This window comes from Poecilia formosa, unplaced genomic scaffold (assembly GCF_000485575.1).
Source record: "Poecilia formosa unplaced genomic scaffold, Poecilia_formosa-5.1.2 Scaffold247, whole genome shotgun sequence".
NCBI lineage: Eukaryota > Metazoa > Chordata > Actinopteri > Cyprinodontiformes > Poeciliidae > Poecilia > Poecilia formosa.
Window position 1 is genome coordinate 159465 of NW_006800186.1, and position 25797 is coordinate 185261.

The window sequence follows — 25797 nt, forward strand, 5'->3', positions numbered from 1 at the left end:
AGCAGTTGTTAGCCCTGTGCTATTGGAGTAAAAAAGGTCCTCGGTTCAATTCCTGACTTGCAGCCCTTCTGCATGTAGTTTGTGTGTTCAGGCTTGAATGTATGAGTTCTCTCCAGAAATTCTGGCTTCGTCCCATAGTCCAAAGAGATGACTGCTGGTCAACCTGAAGAGGCCTGTCGGAACCAGAGCAAAGTCACACAGAAAAGCCATAAAACGGGTTTTTCTTTTCCACTTGTGGTGAGTTCACCACATGTGGGAGATTTCACCAAATAAAAAAGTTGTACATGAAGGGTTCTTCCCAATGTTGTTGCTTTAAGAATGAAAGGGTAGAGGATTGATGGGCGGCAGAAGGGTATGCAGTAAAACGTAGAAGCATTGGTATGTTGCACGGCTTGACGGCCCCATGGGACCTGCTGCTGTAGGCAGCTGCAGACAAAGACTGACGGAAACACTGGAAAAGGGCCAACTGGTGATAAAATTCGACACTGTTGGACTGTCATCATGTCAGTCAAATACATTGTTGTGAAGATAAGATTTACAACAATGAAACTGTCACACACCAAACCCAATTAGACAAACTTTATTCACCTGTATTGCAAATTGGAGAAGTTTGCCTGCTTAACGTCAGTCCAAATCACATGTGAATAAGCTTGTTTACGAGATCAGTCATTGATAGACATGCCTGACCATCATCCTCCAACTGCATCCTGTGGTCTTCTTCGTCATGGGCAGCAACATCCGGCTGTCGATCATGTGACTCATGTCATGAGAAATAAGCCAGTTTTGCAACACGGCCAGACAACCCGACCAACTCTTCCTAGCACCAAAGCTTTTTATCGGAAAATTAGTTTTTTCCAAACTGGCGTGACTCCATTAAATAAATTTATTTTAGAAATGTCAAACTGAGCAATTATCGATGATCAACGGAAACACAGCTCGTGTTGACACTGTTTAGAAGAGAGATGAATTTGTACTGTTTTTTTTTGTCTAATAACAAATGTTAATTAGTTTGTTCCTATCGGGAGGCCTCAGATGCTGTTAACTGACAATGGAATTGAAAAGTGAGCCCTTATTGCTGCCACCAGGCTCTACCTCAACCTTCATCTTCTCAGTATAAAGGTAAACCTTTTACAAGTCCTTGAGGCTCAGTTCCAAGTTTTTGCTGAAATGAGATTTGCTTTGCATTGTCGTTCATACTACCAGCTAAACGCGACTGCAGTCAGACTTCTGTGTGAACGGTTAACAAGCCCAGAGCGACTTCCATACATAGGAGCAGAACTTTGACCTCACACAGCAGCGCTCTTTTTGTTAGCAATGGACGCCACCGTCTGTGGAACAATTTTAAAATGATTCAGAGCTGGCAGCGTTGCCACAAGATCACAAGAAGACAAAGGAAGCTGATAAAAAGAAAACGACGGCTAGTAGCATCAGCCTTCTGGAGAGAAGTCTGTTTGAATATGAAGTCAGAGCCAAGAGCGGTGGGACTGTGATACGATGTGCTTCACTGACACAAACGTCTTTCATAAGTTCAGAATCTTTATAATAATAATTTTCAGTCATTGATTACATCCAGATTTACATCGCTCATCAGATTTACATCGGGCTGCCCAGACTGCTGTGAAAAAGTCATATTCTAAATCTGACATTGCTATGGTCTCCGTTAGCAACAATATCCTACGTTAATCTGTCTTTGATGCATCGCCATTGCCTGCTCTAATCACACGATGCTGGATCCGAAAACCAAAAGACGGGTCCAAATACCAGATTGGAGGGGAGAAGACAAAAGCCCAGTTGCTGCTCTCTGACTGCGCTGCCCAGGAAAACAAAATGCATGAGCTGATTTTTAAGCACTTTAAGCAATTAGTGCAGAGGACAGAGCCAGCTGAGCCATTGATTACTGTTATTTATAAATCTGACAGCCCCCTGATGAGGAAACAAAAACCAGCTCCTCCATCTTTTTCCTCCGCTCTCCCTCCTCCCTCCCTGCGGCTGACTGCTCCATCCACCTGAGTTTACTCCTTCCTTCCTCCTCCCACCTTTTTTCCCAGACCTTGCCTATCTCTCGCAAGATGTCAGCGGCCATCATAATTACTTTCCTCTCTCTCTCTCTTACTCCTCTACCTGTCTGCCAGATCACTCATGCATTTCTTTGCAATTCTGAAAGGCAAAAAAAAGCTGAGAGGTAACCTTATCAGAATGAAAAATGTATTCCCCCCCACCACCTCTCTGTTTTACAAACCAATACTCCCTCAGGTCTGGTGGGCACCTCTCAGACATGTGGGAATGGTATGAGACAGGAGCAGCAAACAACAGCAGCTCCTCAGAAAGGCAGGGACATTCTTAGGAGATTGTCTTGCACGCAGGTATGGCCGTGGTGAATGTCACCGAGCGGGAACGAAGGCACATATTGTCTTCTCGGGGCTCGGTGGGCAGCGGGCCGCCAACAACGGAGGCTTTATAGTCGGGCCGCGGGTCGCCTTTGTGGCCGCGCAGATGGTCCGCCGTCCTGAGGTGGGGAACAAAGTGTGGGTGTGTTGAGAGGGCGCAGGTGGGGTCGGGGAAGTGAATGTAGATGTTAGCGGCCGCGGCAAGGGGCCGGGAGAGAAAACGATGGATCAAAGGAAGCATGTTCAGAATTTTAAGCCAGGATTGAAATCCAAAGCATGGGAAATTTTTGCTTTGCCCCCAAGGAAGGATTTTTTTCTCTCTCTCTACCTTCAGATATTTATTGTTGTAGGTTTTACTCTGTTGACAGAGTTTTATGCATATATTTTAAAGGTCACTAATCTAATACTTGCTTAAAGCTGCAGTACGTAACTTTTACCTATCTGTTAAGCTGCCACTGTGTCATTACAGAAGAATGAGAGATAGATAATCTGTGAGAAAAATTGAGCTCCTCTGCCTTCTCCTATTGCCGTCTGTGAGAAACTGCCAGTCAGAGCCAGGAGGCAGGTCTTAGTGCTGTCAATCAAGCTCGTGAACAAGCTGCTCAGACCTTGCCGCTTTCTCTCTGATATGCTACAGCTGGTTCACCGCAACGGAGTTTGCAGTGAATGCTCAGGCTAGTTAGCATAGCCACAGATAACGGCAGATAAATGTACAGTTTTACCTGGGATGCTGTTTGTGCACTGAGGAGCGCGTGCATGTGGTTGATTGACAGCACTAAGACCCTCCCCCTGACTCTGATTGGTTGTTTCTGATCGGTCTGCAACAGACCGATCAGAAACAACAACAGCTCTGAGAGGAGGTCAATCTGTCCACAGATTATTTGTCTCATGTCTGTCTCACAACATGCTGACAGTTTTAACAAAGTATGTAAAAAACATATTTTCCTGCAAGTTTAAAGTGAAATATTTTAGCATGCTTATCAATGATTTCATATCATATTAGCTACAGTGGATTCTGGTCTTAATTTAAGACAGAGAGAAGACAGTGTTTATCTTATTTTACTGTGATAAGTCACAGATGAAGCAAAAGAGGAATTTTCCTGAAAAGAAGGATGCTGCACTTTTCTTTTTGATTTTCAAAAGGGAAACTTCTTACATCTCCGTTTGTTTTATTCCAGTATGTGCTTCAGTCTGGCCGTCTGGCATCAAGGGAAAAGTACTTAACAGAAGAAATCTCATTGCTCTCTGTCTTCTGTCCAATATGGAGAAAAGTCTCCTAAGGGCTTTAAACTTTTGGATTATAAAGGGACTTGAGAGAAAAAGATCTTTAAAATTTACATGAAACGTTGATATTGGAGGAAGTATCTGTTGAATTTAATATACCTCACAGTCACTCCATACATGGAGGACATATGTGATTATATTTCAGTAGAAGAGTAGAGACCAGCACTAAAGCACAGTCAGTCACTGCTGATACTCATCCTAAATTACTGCAGTATAAACGGTTGATGTTATTGATCTTGTTATTGATCTTGGAGAATGTATTCTTATGCCATTATCGTTACATTACTTGAAAATGGTCTCAAAACAACAAAATTATTATTTATCGTAATAACTTCCAGGACAATTTATTGTCCAGCAAAATTTGTTATAGTGACAGGCCTACTTGTTTGTTTGGAAATAACTAAAATAAAGAAATAAAAATTGACATTTTAGTAGATTGAAGTGTATTGAAGGTCTAAAGAGGATTTGAAAAAAATGTCAAAAGACCAATAACCATAATCAGTGGGGTATCTGAATTATCCACAACTTTTGCATTAGATAACAGTACCAATGTAATAAACCATAAACACAATGTTGAAAATCTTGTTAATGCTGTCTTAAAGTAATTTGTAAATACAGATAAAATTTGTTCAAATTCTGTCCAGGTTTGAACAAAATAATCCAAAGGAAAAACAACAAAAACACCTAAAAGGTCAGAAGATTGATGATTTATCAAACTGAGATAAAAAGTATCTGTATTGGTATCGGCGATACGGGTCATGTATTTAATGGGATCAGATTGATACCAAAAATATCCAGAATCGAACATCTGCACTACATATAAAGCTACAGAAACACTGTCTGTCCTGGACATTTAAATGAGGTCTATGATAAACATCAACGTTGGAAATTTCCGTTTGTTGCTCGGCGACAGCTTTCACCTGGAGTACATAAGCAGCTGTGATAAATTTAGAATGGCTTTCATCTCAATTATTTCTTTTCATCTTATATCGCGAAACTGACATGTCTCTGTCCAAATATTTCAGGGGGGATCAGGGAGGAGACACGGAGATGGAGTGAGAGGCAGCCGTTTTCTGGCTGCTCCCTCTCTCACCGCCATCAAAGGTCACCGTGACACATCTTACATTTCTGTAGCTCTTTCTTCCCTGTAAGACCTCCTTTTTTCCTTCATAATCAAAGTGGGGCTCCGCTCTGTGCGTGTGTGTGTGTGTGGGAATGAGAGCGAGGAAGGAAATGAACAGACACAAACTTTCCTGTGGATGTGTGTGTGTGTGTGTGTGTGTGTGCGCGCGCGCGTGTGTGTGTGTGCGCGCGTGTGTGTGTGCGCGCGTGTGTGTGTGTGTGTGNTGAGGTTTATTGGTACATACCCATGACTTTCGATCATATCCGCCACTAAAATATTGACAAGTTTCCTTCTTGTTGGATCAGAGAGACTTTTGGTCTTGTTGTATTCTTTTAATACATCTTCTCCCCCTGGTTTTTGGTGCAGAGCCACATAGACAATCTGCAACATATTTCACGTGTCATCCTGGTATGAATTTTAAAATGTATCATCATTCCACTTCCCACCTTGACACAACTCACATCTTTTGCCATCTTACTGTCAGGTGGTCCTTCAGCCAGTCGTCTTCTCTGTGCTTTTGTGTTCTCTGTGATCACTGTAGAAGATGAGCTTGCTGAGCTTGAAAATTCAACTGACGAGGCTGACCCATCTTCAGAACTGAAGGAAGCGTCTGTTACCTCACTCTCGTCAACGACACCCACTGTATAAAGTTTAGAAGACTCATTAATAAACAACTTAAAATTATCTTTTGATTTATATATTTTTAAAATGCATTATAATGAGTACTTGTTTTAATGCTTTTAAATCTTACCAAAGTGCTTAGTGACTACTTTGAAAGATACTGTAGCAGACCTCAGGAGTTCATCAAAAATATCAGCATCCACATCAACTCCAGAAGAGTCCTTTAGGTCTACACAGATTTCACTTGCCAAATTGAATTTAGCATGAACTGGAAGGAAACAAAAATACTCATCTTAACATGCTAATTTATAGCATACGGTTAGAACTGGTAAGAGCCAATTACATTTATAATTATAAAATATTTCAAACAACATTTTCAGACAATGTAGTGGTTGAAATAGTACATTTTATTTTTTAATGTTGCCCATATTGTTTGACATAATTTTTATGAAAAATAATGACTTAGTTACTTGAACAAGGACAGGGGTTGATTAATAAGCATTCTGGGGCATAGTTTGAGATAAACTACCTTAAGTTTACTTCATTTAATGCCAGCTGCCACAACAACATAATTAGTACTCAACTTACCCTCGTGCATGAATTTCAAGTAATCATAGCAGTCATCTGTCACTGGAACCCGAACCCATTTCTGGACTGTCTGATACTCCACTTGAACCAGCATTTCTGCATAGCACAAAAGGGACATGAGCCAAGCTTTGACAACACCTTACAGATATTTTAAAACAGCTCTTTATCACTTCCACTATCACTTTGAACACGTTAGCTCTGATACAAACTTCATCCAAGCTAGAGTGTTGAGCTAGCTAGCTAGTCAGAATCCGCTTCCATATCGGCTAGCCGTAAAGTGGCATTTTACTCTCTTGCTTTGCTACTGGTATAGTCTACGGAGCCCTCTAGTGGATATGGGGAATTTTTTTCGCTCTCTTTTGCGTTCCCTCTCAAAAGTTTAGCTTTACCTAGCAACACTTTATTGCAAAGTTCACGAACCAGACAAAGGCACAATGAAACCACGAATTATATAAAATAGTTGAAAATATTCGACATTTATGTTGGATTTAAACCTTTATTATTATTATTATTATTTTGAGTGTAATGAATTGCTTCCTTGACGTAACGAACAATTTCACCACGGAATTAAAAAAAAAAAAAAACATCCCCACATCCTCTCGGATGCTAGCCGTTTGCAATGTTAGCATTTTAGATATAAACATCGCCAATATTTAAAATAATACAGCTATACAATTATTATCCGTGGTTTAAAATGACAACTAGAACTTACAAAACATAATATAATTTGAATTTACCGTTCGCTTAGATTTGGCAAAACGGCGGGACCTTGAATTTGGTGGATTTTCCATGCAGAATGGGTTAAATATCGTGTATTCAAACTAAAAAGCACATTTCCAACGAAACAATAGTCATGTATGAATATTTAGCTCACCTTTAGGAAAGAATTGTGTCTTTCGTCTGCGAAAAGAAGCCGAACCTACCTAGTGGCTGGTGGCGAGACGACAGAAAGTAGAACGTACTCTGCAGCCGTTACGCGGAGGCGGGGCTTAAGCAACACCAACCAATTAACACTGCAATTTAACAACGCAAATATGACGGAAGTTACACTGGCAGTCTTATTTTAAAGCTGTGTGATGTTAAAACAACACTCACACTCTTTATTTAACACTACACCTGAGATTTTAACACTGGCATTTTTACTGTGTATGCTTGATGTTTCAGGCATAGTAATTTAACACCTCAGTCAGTGATTCTCAGAACCACAGGCATCTCGCAAAAGATAATGAAAATAATTCAGAAAAAGTAGCAACTTTAAGGATTTTTTTTTTTACATTTTAGATGGTAAACAATGGCAGGTTTGAAATATATACGTTCTCCATAATCAATTAGAAAAAAATGTGTTGGTGTTATTCAAACTTTTCTCAAAATTGCATCTTTTTCCAGATTTTTGCTGATATTTCTATGATTTCTCTTCAGTACAAAGCTCCACATCTTTCAGTTCCAAGTCTGAGATCTGAATCTACCCTCTGTAGATTCACTTTTACAACAGATTCCATTGATATTACTTCCAGTCAACCGAAACTTGTCGCCAAAAGCAAAAACATTTACACTGAAATAAAACATGTGAAGAGTATGAAAAACTCTGAGCATCACTGTACACTCCAGGTTAGAGAAGCACACTAGTCTTATCCAGTAAAAATGACTGATTTAGCAGGAGATATGCATACCAATGCTAGTTAAGGGTAAGGTATAGGTCGTAGGTTAGGGCTAGGGTCTCAGTCTCTCACTGAGGGTCGAGTTGGGATTCATTGTTGGTCACTAACCAGCCGCTGCTTCACTTACCTGGAACCTCTGAAGATTTAATCCAGGCCCAAAAACCTCCAGAGAAAGCTAACTGCTTATCACTGCTGTGTACATAGCATGGATGCTAACAGTACATTGTATGGAACTATCAGTAAACAAGAGAGCAATTACCCAGAGGCAGTTTGTGACATAGAAGGGGACTTTAACCGGGTTGAGCTAAAAGTAGTCCTCCCAAAGCACCAACGTTAATGTCCCACCTGGGAAGGACAAGGTCATGTGGCCAAACCCCTTACAGAGTAACACATCCTGGTTTCTTTGACCATTTATCCCTGCTTCTGATTCCTGTATACTCATCCCAAAAAAGTGGCCTTAAAATCACCTGAACTGTTACAACATGGCCAAACGATTCCTCTCGGCAGTTGCAGGAACTGCTTTCAGAGAACCGGAACATCAGGATCGACACAGTGGTGTTTCTCTATATTGGGTTCTGTGCTGATGTTGACATTGAGGATGGGCATTTTAGGGAGACCTGGATGGCAAGAGAGATGCAGAAGCTTTTGCAGGACAGGAGAGAAATAGAGGACCAACTGAGGAGGATGAATACAGGCAGCAGAGATTCAGCTGAGGGCAATGTTTGACTGGGGAAGGAGCTGAGCTTCTCCTGTTCCTGCTTTGAGTTCAAACCAGAACCTATCCACCTTTTCACACCAACCTCTCCATCACAGTAGAAGAGCTGCGTCTGCAAACGGACAGAGCCGGGTCTTCCACGGTCCAGCCACGGCTGGATCCTGGATTTTCTGACAGATCACACTCAGAGGGTCAGAGTGGACTCCCACATCTCCACTACGCCCGCTCTCAGCACCGGTTCTCCACAGGGCAGCTCTGCTACACCGGTTACACCTTCGAGTTCAGAGACAGGGTGGAACAGTGCAGAGTCGATGGTCTGCTCATAAACATCAGCAACACAAAAGAGTTGATTATTGACTTAAGGAAGAGAAAAATGGATCATTGTGGTCAGTGTGGCAGAGCCATGCAGTGGGCTGATGTTGAGACTTGAAATCAGAACGACTAGTGACTCTAACACTGAGCAATGCAGTGTCCCATTATGAGATAGAACCTGTTTGATTTCCATGATTTTTTTTATCCTATACCAAACAACTTTTGTTAACATAAAGCTGAGAATGTGTTGAACATGTTGTTATGTTAGACCGATCAGTTAAAAATAAACTGTCTTAAGGAAGTTAAGACGGAGGCGAGCCGAACTGTTTCTTTCTCGTTTGGAAGCAGTTTTTCTATTCAGAACTGTGAAGGACTACATGGCTTCAGAATTTCATTTTTGATCAAAAAGAGCTTCACCTCCTTATTCTGCTCCTCTTTGTTTTTCATAAAATGCTGCCGTTTTCCAAAGTGTGCTCACTTCTGTATTCCTCCGCAGCAATGAAGCATTTCAAAGTGGCATGCTGGGAAATGTGTACGATTTGACAAGACAATCAGCGATTACAGTCAGTTCCTGCCAGTTGTGAGGGAATTTAGACGCCAGTTCTCATCAAAACAGACAGAAGGAGCTGGGAGAGGGAAGGAACGGCTCCCACTCTGCTCACATTCCTAATGAAGAGATCCTGCAGGCAGACAAAAGACGTCGACACATATTTCACAAGTCGTGCGTGAGCTCATAAAGGAGAAAACTCACAGAGACCAACAGAACCCTTTGCTTGTTATTCTGTGACTGTCGGACTCACTGATGTCAGCAGCACATGAGAACTGAATTGCTTCATTTCTTTCAAAAGGATTCTTCCATGATACCTTTCTTTATTTCTCTCTTTCTCCTGGAGATTAGAATAAACAAATGCATACGTTGCTCCAGATTCACATTAAGTATTCATAAAAAAAATTTAAAAAGTTTTATATGAAATTCATGTTTAATCATGTGAACATTATGTTCTGGTCAAAAAGTCATCTCAGGCAGGAAATCAGCATTGAATCAAATGACTTCAGTTCATTTAACTTCTGTTCAACGTATTTGCGTAACGGCATCTCATACATGTCATACCAAGACAATTTATTAAAAAAAAAAAAGTCAGTTCAGTTCAGTCATATATTCCAGTTGGCCCAGGTTACCAGACAACACAGTCAAGTACAGTTTATTATTGAAATTGTCTTGGAATAATTTTCTGTCAATGAAACTAAGCCAATTTGCACTGAGTCACTGATTGGCAGCATTTTTTTCAACTCTACATTATACTTGCTGGAACATTGATCTCGAGAGTCATGAAGTGACTCATACGATGATTTCAAATCAAAAGATCGAAAAGTCATCAAGAAGAAATGAATAAATGCAACTGCAACGACAAATAATAATAATAATAATAATAATAACATGAGTAAGGTTGCACGGTGGGACAGTTGGCGCTGTTAACTTGAAGCAGGTCGAAGGCTTAAATATTGGTCTGACACAGAAAAACAGCTGAAATGGCTTAAAATGTTTTTTTTTTTTTAAAACACAGACATAAATGTAATGAATTATACATTTATTTGATGACTCTGCACCAGTACCTTCACAAGCTTGCTCAAACACAAAAACAACAATTTGAATATGTTCAATTTAATTAGTAGTACAACAGCCAATAGAAAGTAAATGCTAAAGAAACTGAGACTGACTAAAACAACAGGTTGACTATCTTGGCCAGACATGTAAAAACAAACCTTCTTTCAAATGGTTCAGAAAGTGCAATTAGGTATTCTAAATATAATGTAAAATAAATAATAAAGCATGATGTTGCTCAGAAAACCAAGCATAGAACTAGTCTGAATAGATCCATTCTTATGCATTGTCACAATTTCCAGCCAAGACATTTTTTTCAATGTCGGGACCAAAGTGGATATTGACATCGGATCGGTGCATCTTTATTTGAGACAGGGTGTCAAGTTTGAGAAACGATCTACTTAATACAGTTTTGAGAAACTGGTAATAGAGTGACGGAAACTGATGGAAACTGATGGAAACTGATCCATCAGTTTCATCCCAGCTGAAACTGACGGAACAACAGACACCAAACTAACACAAGACTGTTCTCACTGTCTTGAGACTTGAGAACAGTCTCAAGACTGTTCTCAAGAGAACAGTCTTGAGAACAAGACTGTTCTCAATTTGTTGTTGTGAGATCTAACTTAAGGAGATCTGGTTCCTCCACTAACTACTCAGCAGGATTAAAAATGTTTTTGAGTTTTGCAAAAACATCACTAGGTAACATGACTAATTGTATTTGACAGGAATTTGAATCATTTGCAAAACTGCTGAGGTTTAACTGTATAGTTAACCCGGTTCAGATGGACCAGGGTGGATGTTTGCGCTACAGGACTACAGTAGAGCTCAACTTTCCAGAGCAACACACACACACACACACACACACACACAATGCAATATTAATGTGTTTCATCATATCACGTCAAATTGTTTTTCTTTCCCAGCTCTCTGCTGTACAGTATTTATCCCTGCAATGAATATGTCATTTATCAGCACTGGAGCCAGACCTGATTAAACGATTTCAGTATTTAAATTAAAGTCTCATGTTCCTTGCTGTCAAACCCAATCACTGGTGTAAACCCCCTACCTCCCACTTTAAACTGTTAACCAGACAAACTAATGGAATCATGCCACTCCACACAGGCTGACCTGTTTACCTGGATGCCACCGTCTGTGGAAGGTCGCATGGCGGAGCAGGAGGACACGGTTCCATCCAAGCTGCTGCCTCTCTGGACCGCCGTCATCTCATTTAGCTCCCATCAGTAATCACGCCTGCGCTGTATTATGGTGTTTTCGAAAAAGAACTCTGTGAGCATCCAATTAGCATCCAACAAAACTAACACAACCTGTCACACTGGATTATCCCATCCAGCCCCCTATACTCCCTCACACACACACACACACACACGCACGCAGACACGAACACACTCGTCTCCACATCACATGCTGGTTTGCTCCACCATCCTATTTACATTTTTATTGGCCAATTATCTCCTCCTTTCCTCAGTCTGTCTAGGAGCATGGTGCTAAGAATCCGGGGAAATCTCAGCCATTCTCTAATTGAAAGACTTTCCGGGGATTACGGAGAGGTCAGGAATAAAGTTATTTTAAGAAATCATAAACACAAGCCTTTTTCTCTCAGTCTGTTGAAGAATATTATATTTTCCTCCAGCAGCTGTTTATCATTTCAGTTTTTTTTTGTTTTTTTTTGGTTTGTTTATTTATTTTTTTTCCTGGCTGAGCTGAAGAGCTTATCTCTCCGCTGTGAATACTTTAAGTCTGGAGTCTGATGCTTTTGTTACCGCCAGGAAAAACAGGGAGGGACAGAGGTTTGATGGAACTTTATGATGGATTGGACCGACTTTGTTGCGTGCCACTCCGCTTTTCCCTCCAATCAGTAACATCTCTGTCGTGTCGTGACGTCGCGTGCAACTAAAAGCTGCACGCGACAAAACACCCGAGCGCGCGCGTTCATCCATCCAGTTCTGCGGGACGAGTCGGGAAAAAGGTGAATAAATGTCTCTGAATTGTAATTGGCTCATTTTGTTTCGCCAGATGCTTTTTTTTTTTGTCGCAGGAATGGAGAAGTTTAAGTGAGGTTTTTTTTTTTGTTTGTTTTTTGTTTTTTTTGCTCAACATTTGTTCCCGGTGTCTCTAGAGTCTGGGAACAAATGTTAACAGGACTAACCAGATGTTATTTAGGGCTATCTGGGGAACTTAATTTAAAGTGTCTGTATCCACAATGTGTCTGCTAAACGGAAAGGAAAGTTTAGGGCAGCAAACAAACTTTGTAACATACTGTACTCAGGTGAGCTATAAATTTAGAAAAATATATTTACTTCGTTATATTAAGAACAACACAAGTGTTTTATTTTCTGCTCTCTCTGCATTTCCTTTCAGATTTTGAGGTGATAGGTTGTATTTCTACGGTAACTCGCCACTTTATTAGGCACACAGTTTCAGAAGCTGCTTTAGACCAGTAGTGAATCAGCCAATAATAAGCTGGTGCAAGTGTGTGGAAATCTTTGTGTTTGCTAATTTCGAAAAAAACAAACAAACAAACAAAACAAAACAAACAAACAAAAAACAAACAAACAACAAAAACAAAACAAAACAAAACACAATTTTGGAATTGTTCTGTTTCCATAAAATTATAAATTAAGTTTAAATCACATGTGAACAAGCTTGTTTACATAATAAGTCATTAAAAATCACGTACACAGCTACATGATATATATTCATAATTCAGCGCTCATCATCTATCAGCCAATCAGAGGAAACGTCGACTGTTGAACCCACAGTATGGCATTTTGGGGAAATTGCAGTTGGCGATTTTACAGAAGAGCTATGGATTCAACATGTTGGAATGACGCAAAACTGTTTATGAATTGTGATGCTGTGAGAGCTCTGGTGGAGCCAGTGGCACATTGAAAAAAGAAATAAAAAAAAAACAAAAAAAAACATCTTCCTCCTACGACTTTCTCTCGTCTTCGTTGTCATTTTCAGGAATAACAACGTCCTAAAAATGTTGATCACGTGACTGGCGCTCCATTGCAGTTTGGCGAAATACATCTATTTTGACACAGCAAAAAAAACCCCACCTCATTAACGCATAAACTTTTCATCACAAAACATGAGCTTTTCCTAAATTGGCATTTTTGAAGCAAATTTATTTTTGTATTTTCAATTTGTGCAGTTTCGTAGTTTATGGAAACGCACATAGTTTCTTTCCCATATCTACAGGAGGCAAAGAGGAAGAAAAAGGACTTTAGTAACTTTGAATGTGGCCTGGTTGGTGATGCCTGATGAGTTTGTTTGAGTATTTCAGAAACTGCTGACTGATGGGATTCTCATTCATCTCTTAGGCTTAGAATTCTCGGGAAAAGATAAAATATCCAATGAGTAGCAGCCATGTGTAAGAAAATGTTTTGAGATCCCTCAAGAAGACGACTCAGGAGCCCACAGAAGCATTCACAACCTCCCTTTGTGGAGTTGCTCCCATCAAAACTGGAAGCAAATGGGCTACAGCAGCAGAACATCACACCTGGTGCCAAACCTATCAACAGTGAACAGGAGACCTAACCCTGACCCTCAGGCTGCAGGTCAGATGGGCACTGACCAACTGAGAAACCGTGCTATTACAGAAATTAGCCAGTTTTGAAGGTAACAGTGGGCCACACCACCATGTAACTAATTAAGTAGTTTAAAGGAGTAAAGTTTGAAGTAAAACTGCATCAGTTTGCCATTTTTTAAAAAACTTTTTCTCATGTTTTCTGCATCAGACAGAGAGGAAAAGCAAGGCGACTGGAGAGGATTACATGTGAAAAAGGTCATGGACCAAATTCAAATCCATAGATCCACCGAACGGCCAGCGAGGCCAGCTCTCCTTAAGGAGCTGCTGAGGTCATCTTTTAGCTTAGACCTTCAGGTGATTTGCAGGTTGTCATTAATTCTGCATGAAGTGTACAGTACACCAACTTTGCATCGAGCTGTGAAAATATGAGGTTTTGTGTTTTCTGATTTGTGAGATCTTAAACCTGAATGTTTGACGCTCCCGCAGCTGCTAGCGCATATGGCACCATTTTGGCATCATGTTGGTGCCATATACAAGTTGCCTTTCTTAAACCGTGGCACCCTAAGCTCATGCTTTGAACCATAAGTCAGTATTTCTCACTTCGTTTTTGAGAATTACTGACTTTCACTTCAAATTGACATTTATTCATTTAGTAGTACAAAAATGAAGTCTTTTAAATATTATAGTGTACAGGTGAGATTGAAACAAGAAGAAAAAAACCTCTGCATAAAGAAGGAAGTATAGCACAAAGCAATGGACTCTTTGCTGTTAGTATAAGACTTTTGTGCTGTTTTCAGTTTCTTTTTGTTTGATGCAAAGCCCTAAAAATGACAAAAAGGCCCGACTTCAAAGAGAACCCTGACCCAAATAACCATGACAAGTTCTGCTTCCTGATCAATATTCATTAGATTTGGCTTGTTAAAGCCAAAACTCAAGTCTGCAGAACTTTATTTATTTATTTATTTTACATTAAATCAAATGTTATCTTAGATTAACAGATTTCAGCACTGGTGCTGAAAGTATGTCGTCTTTCAGGCAGGATATCTTCAAACATATTGAACATGGAATCATTTCTCATATTTTTGTTGCTTTTGTACTTATGACTTTCCTTATTTTGCTTTTGTTCGGCAGTGCTTCAGTAGTGTAAAATTGCATGTAAAATTTATTTTTTTATTTTTTTGTCTACAACAGTAAAATAACTTTGTAGGTTTTGTTCTTCTCCCTCTCCAAGTGCTGGTGAAACAACTCATTGCTGAAACAAAATGGTGGGAGCATCAACTGGATAATGGATATAAATACTGATAAAGCTATCAGAGCTTCTATGCTTGTCCATAACTTTTTAGGACTTTTTTATTTGGTCATCCACTGGCAGATATATGTCACATAATACCAGAACAGAATTTTATGGTTGTATTTTCTCTGATATCTACTTTCTACATGTTTTATAAAAAATAAAAAAATAAAATTAAAGACTCCTTTCATTCTTGCTTTGTTAGCCAATGCTTGAACAGTGTCAGTCTGTGTCCGTGATAAATTAGTTAGTGCAATGTGGTACTTCCACTATGATCAGATTTCAATTATTTAAATCTTGCTCATTATAGATTGGTGGAAATAAAGGGGTTTTCAAAATAGCGACAGTACGGCTTTAAATTCCATCACTAAAAACTGCAAGAAATTTTCTTTTGGTTGTGAAAAGATAGATACAGATCTGTTATATTTGTTTGCTTTTTATTTTGTTTTTTTTGGGGGTCTGTATTTTCCAGTTAGTCTTCCACTGCCGTTGCAAACTGAGCAGAGCCTGTCAGAAGCAGAATTTAGAAGATGTGCAAACTAAACCCAAAAAAAAAAAAAAAAAAAAAAATTCCACAGGAGGCAGAGATAAAAACGTTAATGAAGCAGAGGCAAATGAACAAACAACAAGAGGAAGCAAAAACTATCACTGACTGAATGTAGTCATGATGCATGGAGAGGAAATTTGATGTCTGTATATTTATCTCACAGTGGGTCATTAGCTGGAAATGTGCCAAATGAAGAGGAGAAATAAGCCTCTTGAGCTGAACCTCAGCAGGAAAACATGTTTAAATAAGCCTGGCCTGCTTGGAAAAGAAGAAACCAGGGAAACAATAGACACAGGTATCAAACTGGAAGAAGCATGTAGACAAACTGATGTTATAGAGGTTCTGTGGTTCATTATGAAAATAGAACGCTGCCTTCTTTCCAGTCCAGTCAAATCAGACCATGACGCTTCCTGGCTGATTTTTTTTTTTTTTTTTTTCGCAAAAACAACCTTTAGTGTTGACATGTTGTTTCTGTGCCTCGTTGTGTTCAGAATTGTTTATTTGGGTGCTTTCTGTATCTATTTTCTATGTGCACCCTGTCTTAGAGAACTCTGTTCTGTGATACAATTTATATTAAAAACTTTTCGTTGCATCTTCATCTGATAAAGCGCTGTAAAAAAAATCCCTAAATTCTATTCTGTGAGGTAATAATTAGATACCATCACCTCAGTGTCTTGGTACATGGTGATACTATTCACATATATTGTTTACCATATTAAATGTATACAGCCATATCCTGTTGGTGAGTGCAGTTTTCTACTTCTGTTTCTACACTAATAAGTGAGACCTAACTGAGGCCTGGCCAGCAGAGCTGGGCGATGTGGCCTTAAAGTTTTATCATGATATTTTGAGGCACTAATATTATAATAATTAAATCTAGATGCTGAGTAAAAATGTTAAGTTTACTAAGTGGTCATGTTAAACAAATATTAATTAATTAAGTTTGACAAACTTGATTTGATTTCATGTAACAAATTAACTTTTTTATTTTTTTTTTTAATTGGAGCTCAATTCTTTTTTTCCTTGCATTTGTTATGTGCTTCTTTAGGACACCAGTCAGATAAAGAAGTGTGATTTGTATTACTTAAATGTCACTACATTTAAGTAATTTTTGACACACCTTTCTTGAAGAAACAGTGAAGAAAAATAGTAAAAAAAAACTAAAAAAAAACAATGCACACAATAACAGTTTAATTTTTTTTGTTAATCAAATTATTGCGATAACAATAAATAAAAATCCTATAATTCAAAATTTATCACGGTAAATGATAAACGATACAATAAATGCCCCACTACTTGCCAGTTTTCAAAATCCTGGTTTAACAGGATCTTCGTCTAAAGTTTATGAAATAGCGCATGCTAACACGATACTAGCTTAGTGAAGCTTGCACAGGAGCTCTTAGATAACCACCAGGAAACATTTTTCAGATGAAAATAAAACAAAGTCATTTTCACTTGTTAATTAGAGAAGAAAATTAATGGACTGAAAGGTAAAACTGCCTATGTTTACACTTTTCCTGCCCAGAATGTCCTTCACGCAGCAGGCTATCATGTGCTGTGCTGCTCTCCCTGGTGGATCTGTTAGCATGGTAGCTTCAACAACTGAGAATGGGGAGACAAGCGAGAACTGAGGAACTAAAGAGAACATGCGGAGGAGCTGAAGAAAACATGCATGTTGAGTGATGAAGAGGTTGTGTGCTTCAAGGCTGTGGCGATGGCTGGCTGTGGAGATAAGTGGACAGGGTGAGCAGCCACACACACGGCTGCCATGAGAGGCTCTCGGGGAAAGACGTAGGCTGCACTTAAGAGCCAATTACCCACCATGTACACATCTCCTTCTCCTCCCTCTTCTTCCCGCTATCTCTCCCTCTTCGCTATCCAACATGGCACTCATCTTAGTTTAATGGCCCACAGGGACCCTCATACACGTACACACACAGGCATGTTTGCATGTGTGCCGTGTCGTAGAGCACGTAAACTTCTGCTGTGTGTTTGTGTCTGTGTATTTCCAATCTTTTTATCTTTTCTTTAACTCTTCATGTTCTTCTCTGCCTCTGTCTCTATTTGACTGTACACACACACATTCACACACACACGCACACTCATCTTATATTAATGCGTCTGAAGGGGAGGCACTCAGCAGCGCAGCAGGGGGCTTCCTGGCAAGTCACGAAAGCCCTGAAAACATACACTCCCGCTCACGCTACCACCACAGCACACACACACATTAATGGAGCGTGTACTTTAATGAAAACAGAAATCAAACTGCTGAAAAAAAAATAAAATAAAAACAAAAAGAGAAGAAGTTATGCCACAGGATTAATGCATGCTCATGGAGCAGTGAGGCAAGCAGAGGATGTGCTCCTGCGCAGCCACCAGCATCCATGGCATGACTGGGTTGGAAATTCTGTGACCACTGACCAGAGATGATGAAATGCTCCAAAAGGAGCCAGAGGCGATCCTAACATGACAGTGTCTCGTGGCCATTTTGTCAAGCTCACTGAATCATTATGAACATATGATTTGTCTCCATCATTTCAAGTTTTACTGAATTTTTTCCAGACAGTGAAATTTAATTTAAAGGGGCAGTATTATGTATTTTCCAGGCACATAGTGCCATTTTATAGCACAAACAAGTAACTATGTTGCCTATATATATTGTAACCCAAGTGTAGATGTTGAGTTCCAGACTGGTGGGAGACGTCCTGCAGCCCATGAACAAAACTGTTCCCACTCTGATCTGACTTTTGTCAGCCTAGAAACTGCAGCAAGCGCTCTAACCAACTCACCTGACCCTGCTGAACCACCCCAGTTCGGGGGGTTTATAAACTGAATGGTGTGGCTTGTTGCCGGAACTACGGAACTGATTTATGTTTCTTTGATTTGTTAATTTAATTGGTTTATTTATGTTTTTTTTTATTTTATTTCACATGGCCATTTAAATGTTGTTTTTGTCCCTTTCTTATTGTAATGTATATATGTATATAATTATTCACTGTGAATACAAGGCACTCATATCTGCAAACTTCTAATCTGCCTACTATATGAGACGTATCTTGACTTCTGAGAACTAGCCCATTGACCTTGTTGGTCATAATCTATTTTCAATTATTTAGAAATATAGTATACTGTTTACACAGATATGCTACAATAACTTAATTCACAATTTAACACCTAGAAATTGAACCTTTGTCTCTTTAAAAATTCTTGCTCTTTCTGAAACTCAGCCTTCAGGAAGTCATCACAGCATGGCTCCTCTGTTAACCCATTAACAACATTTTCACTAGCGTTTCACTGAGAAGCAGCTCCTATAATGAGATCAGCAGATCTGCAGTTCCACCAGGTGTTTGCTAATTGCTGCTGGCTAGTCTGAAGGAGCTGAATGGGGGAGGGCTGCTCTGTGAGGTGATGTTGCTTCTCAAAGGCAGGGCTAGGTCCACCCAGGTGTTTTGCACATCTGAATGGTTGCCATGGGAGATTCAAGGATTTCTCCAAGATGAATGAAAGAATCAAAACAACACTCCAGGGACGTTTTTTGATGAGGGAATAATATAACATCTTACACGCCACTGACTCGGAGGACACCGTTTTTCTTTTGCCTTCAGATTTGACATCAGCTTTTGGGACGGCAGAGCGCAGAATTTGTTTATCTGGCCTGGAACACAACGTTGGCATTAGGAGGTTCTAAACCGACAGCTCTACATCCTGATCGCACTCCATGTGGAAACTGGCTGCATTCTGCAGGATGTAGACCTCATCCTGAAATGCAATGGCTGTCTTCCAGCACTATTTTGGAGTTGCCAGGCGTTTTTAAAAATAGCCAAAACCATCCGTCTTCAATATATTGCCCCTATGTTCTTTTGCAGGATGCAGCAGTTTTCATTGTGGTGCTGGTGTCTTTGTGTGGCTTTGGATTAATAGTACCAGATGTTTTACCACAGACGCCCAGGTTGCCTGATGAGATGCTTGAAAGGTCACCAGACTGTAGCTGTCAGCAAACACCACGGCGTATTTGGGCTTTTAAACCGTGTGCGTTAAATAAGAGGAATTTTAAACCATGCTGAACATTAGGGGTCATATTTTGTTAAAAAACAAAAAACAAAAAAAAAAACATTCTGAAATAAATGCAGTAAGATTTGGAGAACATTAATCATACACAGTGGGGGAAAACTACTAAGCTTTGTGAGCTGCTCACCGACTCAACAGAACACGATCAAATTCTACACTGCAAAAAAACAAAATCCTATACCAAGTAATTTTAGTCTACTTTCTAATACAAATATCTTAGACTTCAAATAAGAGAAAACTAACTTACAAGTAACTTTTCAGCAAGAAATACAGTTATTTAAAGGCAAAACTCAATATTGGTGAAAAAGTTCCACTGGCATATTATTTTAGTTATAATAAAGGAAAAAATGTTTTGTTATAAGTGAAATAATCTGCCAATGGAACTAGGACTTCTCCATCAATATTAAGGAATTATTGACTTAAAACAAGCTCCTGCATCTTGTTAAGAAGTTTCTTGTAAGTTAGTTTTGCCTTATTTCAAATTTACTAAGAAATTTGCGCTAGATACCAGAACAAAATGACTTTGTAAGATTTTATAATTTTGCGATGGAAAGGATGACAGGGTCAAACAAGCACCTCATGAAATATTTACAAGATTATCAAGCTATGGATGTTTAAGGTTTGCTGTTTTTGACAGACAGTTCCTCTTCCTATGGCTTATTCCACCAGGAGCTGTCACCACGTGTGTGTGTGTGTATGGGTGTGTGTGTAGGTGTGTGTGTGTGTGTGTGCGTGTGTGTGTGTGTTTACAGCCTGGAACCAGGTTTCCAGCCAGTTGATGTTTCTGCTGCCAGCAGTGCAGCATCCCCAGAGATGAACAGTGGTCTTCTCTACAGCTGCCTGTCATCAGCTACAAACACAAGCATTTATGTGATGTAGGCGACCAGATAGAGAGACAATACCACACAGGAAATAGTGCAGATACTGTCTTTATAGAATATCCTTTTAATGAATGCATTAGGATTTGATGCTATGCATCACCACAAACTAGAATATAACTTTCTCCCTTAGTTTTTTGTTATGTTTTGTTTAATGAGTAGAATGGGAATTGCTTTTTTTTTTCTTCTACAGATAAAAGATTAAATACAAAATGTGTTGATTTATTTTGAAAGAACTTTACATTTAACACGGCCACAGTTTCTCCCAAAGTTTCTGCCTCTACAGATGTAAGAGAAATTAATATTTAATAGGGGAATAAATCATCTTGAAGAAAACACAGGAAGTAGCTGTGATGACTCACAGAGAGCAACAGACGACCAGCCAATGAGAGAACAGAAGGAAAACAAAACCTCTACATACAACAGTAATGACTGACATCAGGTGAGTGAGTTGATAATTACACCAATGGCTGTGGACCACGACAATATCTTCTAATGGCAATTCAACCGGTTAACCTCTTTTTATTCTTACTAATGTAAAATTCTTCTGAGTCCTAATAAATTGATAAAAATTATTTCTGGCTCCTTTCGCACCTGAAATATTTAGCAAAGCTTTTTTTTTTTTTTTCTGCATTTGAATGTGCATTCCATGTGAAAATTCAGTTTTCTAGCAAGTCAAATAATTATGTTTTTATTCATGATTGTGACAACAAAAAAGAAAAAGAGTCACAAGAGATATTTCTGTAAACAGAAGAAAAATATCAGCTCATGGTAAATATTCAGAGCGATAAGCTGCGTTATGTAGAGTAATGTTCAAAGCTGCAGTGTCGCCCAGTTATTTGCTTCATGATGATCAAGATAACAAGATCCCTCCTCACCCGCCATGTTCCCCCCCAGGGCAAACGGAAATGTGAGGGTAGCAGAGTGTGTGTGCGCTTTGGTTCGTGCGTGTGTGTGCATGTTTGTGTGTGTGTGTGAGATGCAGCACTAGCAGCAGCCTGATTCAGATCTACATCTGAAAGTTGTGAACTCATGCTTTCTCGTCCCAAGTTGGTTTGTTTACATGGAGGACTGATTTTAACAGAACCACCCGCAGGGTATAAGTACAATAATACGTCTTTTGAAAAATTCATGTCTTTATAAAAAAACAAAAAAACAAACAAACTTCAATCCCGGTTTGAGAATTAAATGCAGACACAGAGGAAGGGAAAACAACAACAACCAGGAATAAAATCATCTTGAGAATTTGTTGGTGCCTAAGGAGGCCGGTGTTTGCTGCCAGGAGCAGGACATCATGGAGTCAGGGGGATAAAGTCTATGTATGTGCTGTGATATGCGGTCAGTGGGAAATAAATAAATAAATTAATCAATAAATATTCAGTTGTTTATACTTTTGAAATCAATACAACTTATTTTCCGCGTACATACATGGCAGCTCTACTTTCTCATCTTCTAGGGCCCCTCTAGCGCGCCCCGGTGGCCACAGGCCCCACTTTGAAACCCACTGGACTCTGTGTGACCCATCACTCCTCTCTCTTGGTGTGCTGGATGACTCTGGGACAGGTAGTTGGCGGGAGACCTGTGCTTGTCTGACTGCGATAAGTTTAAAGTTTGATGCCGTCTCATACCAGGACTACAGATCTCTCTCCAGAAGAACGGTGCGTTCAATGACTTTGGATAATTTCAGAACAAAATAAACTCAACTGACCTACTGACCTCCAACGTCCTCGTGCTGTAAAGCTAAAGCTAGCTGCAGTATTAAGAGGACAATTTTTGGTAAAAACTACCAAAGCAAATTCATTCGTTCACCCACTACACTCTGTCTCCATCGATACGTTGTAATTTACCTTGACTTTGTGGTCTGACGTGGTAAAACCAACCAGGAAGGACATGAAAACAAGCACCAATGGACTTGAGTGAATATAACAAGTTATGATGTGAAATGACCGACACTGCTTCTGTCCTCTGTTCAGCAGAATGTCAAAGCCACACAGAACATATTGCTTCGTTTAGCGCGATACGGAGACTTTTCAGCTCATTATAGACATTAGATCAAACGGTTCTTTCTTGTTTTCCGCGTTGTGTACATTTGTTCCCATAGGCTGATGGGATATGTTGTCCTTCTGAAGGCACATATGCTTCAGTTCCTTCAAACGCCTCTTCCAACCTGGCAGGTGGGCAGCAATGTAAAGAGAAGAATCATTTTAATAATAACAGCTCACCCAGGCGAGTCCCATGTGGGAAACTAAAAAAAAAACATACATCAAAACAAAGATTTTGCAGGGCATGCATTTAATCCAGACTGTCGCCAGGGTGGAGAGTTAGGACTAGAAACATAACTCTCCATAGACACGCACACGCACACACACACACACGCACACACAGACCAAAAGGCCTGTGTGACTTCAGACACCATTCAGTCTGGTAACTTCTTCTTCTGCACGTAAACGTCCTTACATCATCTCTGCCTTCTTCCTGGTTCTGAATTTCACTTCACATCATAAAATGCATCCGACGTGCAGCTTTTGCCACGTTTGTCGTGGACCGTGGGCAGCAGGGGGGATTGAGACTGAACAGGGAGAGAAGAATGGAAAGAGAGGAGAGGATATTCACAAAAAAAAAAGCTTAAAGAGGGAAGTAAAAGCTGCTGCTTTAGTTCCCAATCACGGGGCTCAGGATAATAGTCTCCACAGATCATGGTTCTCTGGTGCTGCATTATTTAACACGAGACGCTGATTGAACATCTGCAGTCAGACACAACTATATTCCTGAGGAAACAGTGGATCTTCCAGCAGTCATTAAAGAAAAAAAACAAAACAAAGAAAACACGTTGTGAATTAACCTTCACTTACATCAGAGTTGCTTTTGCGTTTAGAGATGCAATAGAATGAAATCAGATGAAAAGTAAATGTGGGAAAAACTCTGAGGAAATGGTTCACAAAATGGGCATCTGTTTTTTATGCATATATTTGAAATTTATCTGTTTGGATTTGAGGGGTTTGAAATTCAGATGAATATAACAAAGTTACTTCCAGAAATAGTTTCATAGTTTCGGGTGAATCACTGTCTGAGTGCCTTCATTTCCAACCGCAACTTTATATCCAACTACATGTACTTTTGTTTTGGCTGCATATTTTCAACATTTTTTTACTTCTGGAAAAAATACACTCAGCGACTGCCTTTATTATTTTCCCATAATTTGTCATTTGTCATGTTAGATTTTCTCATGGTGCTTTCATATCTTATCCATCAGTCTATCATTTCTTTTTTCTAATATGCTGCCAGAACAAGGATTTAAAAGTGTGGAGGTGGGAGGGGGGGCGTCCAGTTCAGTTGAGCGACCTATTTCAAGCAAACAGGGCAACACAGTTACTATGTCCTTCAGCAGAAGGACATAGTAACTGTCTCAAAAAACAGATGACAGTCTCAAAAAGGGACAGAAAGGGTCAGCGATACATTAGCTTACATTTCCTTCACCAGACAGCAGCTAGCTACAGCTTTATGAGACGTTCACTGTGACTCTTTTAAGATTTGTTTTTACTCTCCTTAAGGAAACAACAAGCTAACCTGACTAGGTACAAAAATCAATATGAACAAAAAATATCACAATAATATGCAGGAAAGAAAAAAAAAGTCTAATCAAAACCAAAATGGTAATATTACTTATGCTGTACAGTAGACTCTCCTCCTGACTCTGATTGGTTGATTGTGACAGAGCGGTGCCTCTCTGCAAATGGCAGTAGGACCACAGAGCTGCATTTCTTTCACTGATTATTTGCCTCATGTTCAACTGTCACAACATGTGGACAGCTTTAACAGATATGTAAAAACATATTGCTTATGAAAGCTGCATGCTGCAGCAGCTGTGAGTCGCCTCTGTTTCCCCGTGTTGCATCCTGAACCTGACGGCAAACTGAACTGTTTTTTGGTTTTGGACCAGGATCTCACCATTACAGGAAGTGAAGTCTCGTTACGCTCTGCTGATATCAACAGCTACACAACAACGCAGTCCTCTCTGTTAACTCATATTGAGACAAGTAGGACACTTTTTCATTCCTGTAAGTACTTTGATTGTTGGAAACGTTGATGTGGTTCAATTAAAGCCGTTCACCATCATTCAGAGGGATTTCACCATTATCCATTTACTTAAATAGACATGTCTGGTGAGAATCCCTGTCAAGGATATAAAAGGTAGCCCCTCGCAGCGAGCCGCTGATTGCACACGCCGGAGTGAAGCGTGGCACAGAAGCAGACAGCTTTTTAGACCCACATACAGAGAAAGGGTTAGTTCGCTTTCACAGCGCACGACCCATGTTTGCTGATACACTGGAATGAGAACAAACGCCTGACAAAATGTTCCAGTGCTAGAGACTGCAAAAATGCAGGAACACAGACACTATACACACACTTATACGCACAAACACACACGCAAACACGCGCACACACACACACACGCAAACGCGTGCACACACACACGCACGCAGGCAAGCATACATCCCAAGGCTCCTATTTCCAACATAAAAAGAGATAATACAGCTTTGCACTCAGAATCACCCCTGTTAGTCCCCAAGCATGAAATTTCAGCTTTGGCAAAGAAGTGGAGACATAAAACAGAGACAATAACAAATCGCACAAACACTCATTTATAGACTCACACATCCTCCCACATGCCACCGTGCCAGATTCAGATTAAGCCATTGATGGGTTTCTGTCTGTACGTCCCCCTGTTCGGACCGTAGCTCGGTTCTGGTGGCCGGTGCCTGCTGGGCTGCTGTCATTAAAGGGCAGATGTTAAACTGCAGCACTCTTCCTTCTTGCATAACTTCTGTTTTATCAGGCCAATTCCCCGCCGTGTAACGAGGCCAATAAAAATCAGAGCCTGATTAGCATACTTACATAAGCTGAACCATTGAACTGGCTTCAGAATAGAAACAAAGGCATATTTGGAGTATTTACAGTTGGGATCTGTTAGGAAATAAGTCAGGTATACTGCAAGAGATTATAAAACAACCTAAAAGAAGGATAAATAAATAAAAAACATCCTTCCATCCATTGTCTCCTGCTCATCTGAGATCGGGTCGCCGGGGGCAGGAGGTCACCTCCGCCGGGGGAATCCGAAGGCGTTCCCGGGCCAGTCCAGAAACATGGTCCCTCCAGCATGTCCTG

At 39.9% G+C, this 25797-nt stretch overlaps 1 protein-coding gene across 1 annotated transcript; it reads right to left on the minus strand.

Moving 5' to 3' along the window:
- Positions 1-2340: 2340 nt before the first annotated feature.
- On the minus strand, positions 2341-6396 carry LOC107838389 (uncharacterized). Its single transcript, XM_016680591.1, has 5 exons — positions 6004-6396; positions 5546-5683; positions 5256-5434; positions 4997-5175; positions 2341-2506 (listed from the first exon to the last, which is right to left on the minus strand). The coding sequence occupies exons 1-5, from the start codon at positions 6119-6121 to the stop codon at positions 2341-2343; spliced, it is 780 nt and encodes a 259-aa protein (XP_016536077.1). The 5' UTR covers positions 6122-6396.
- Between the last annotated feature and the right edge of the window lie 19401 nt (positions 6397-25797).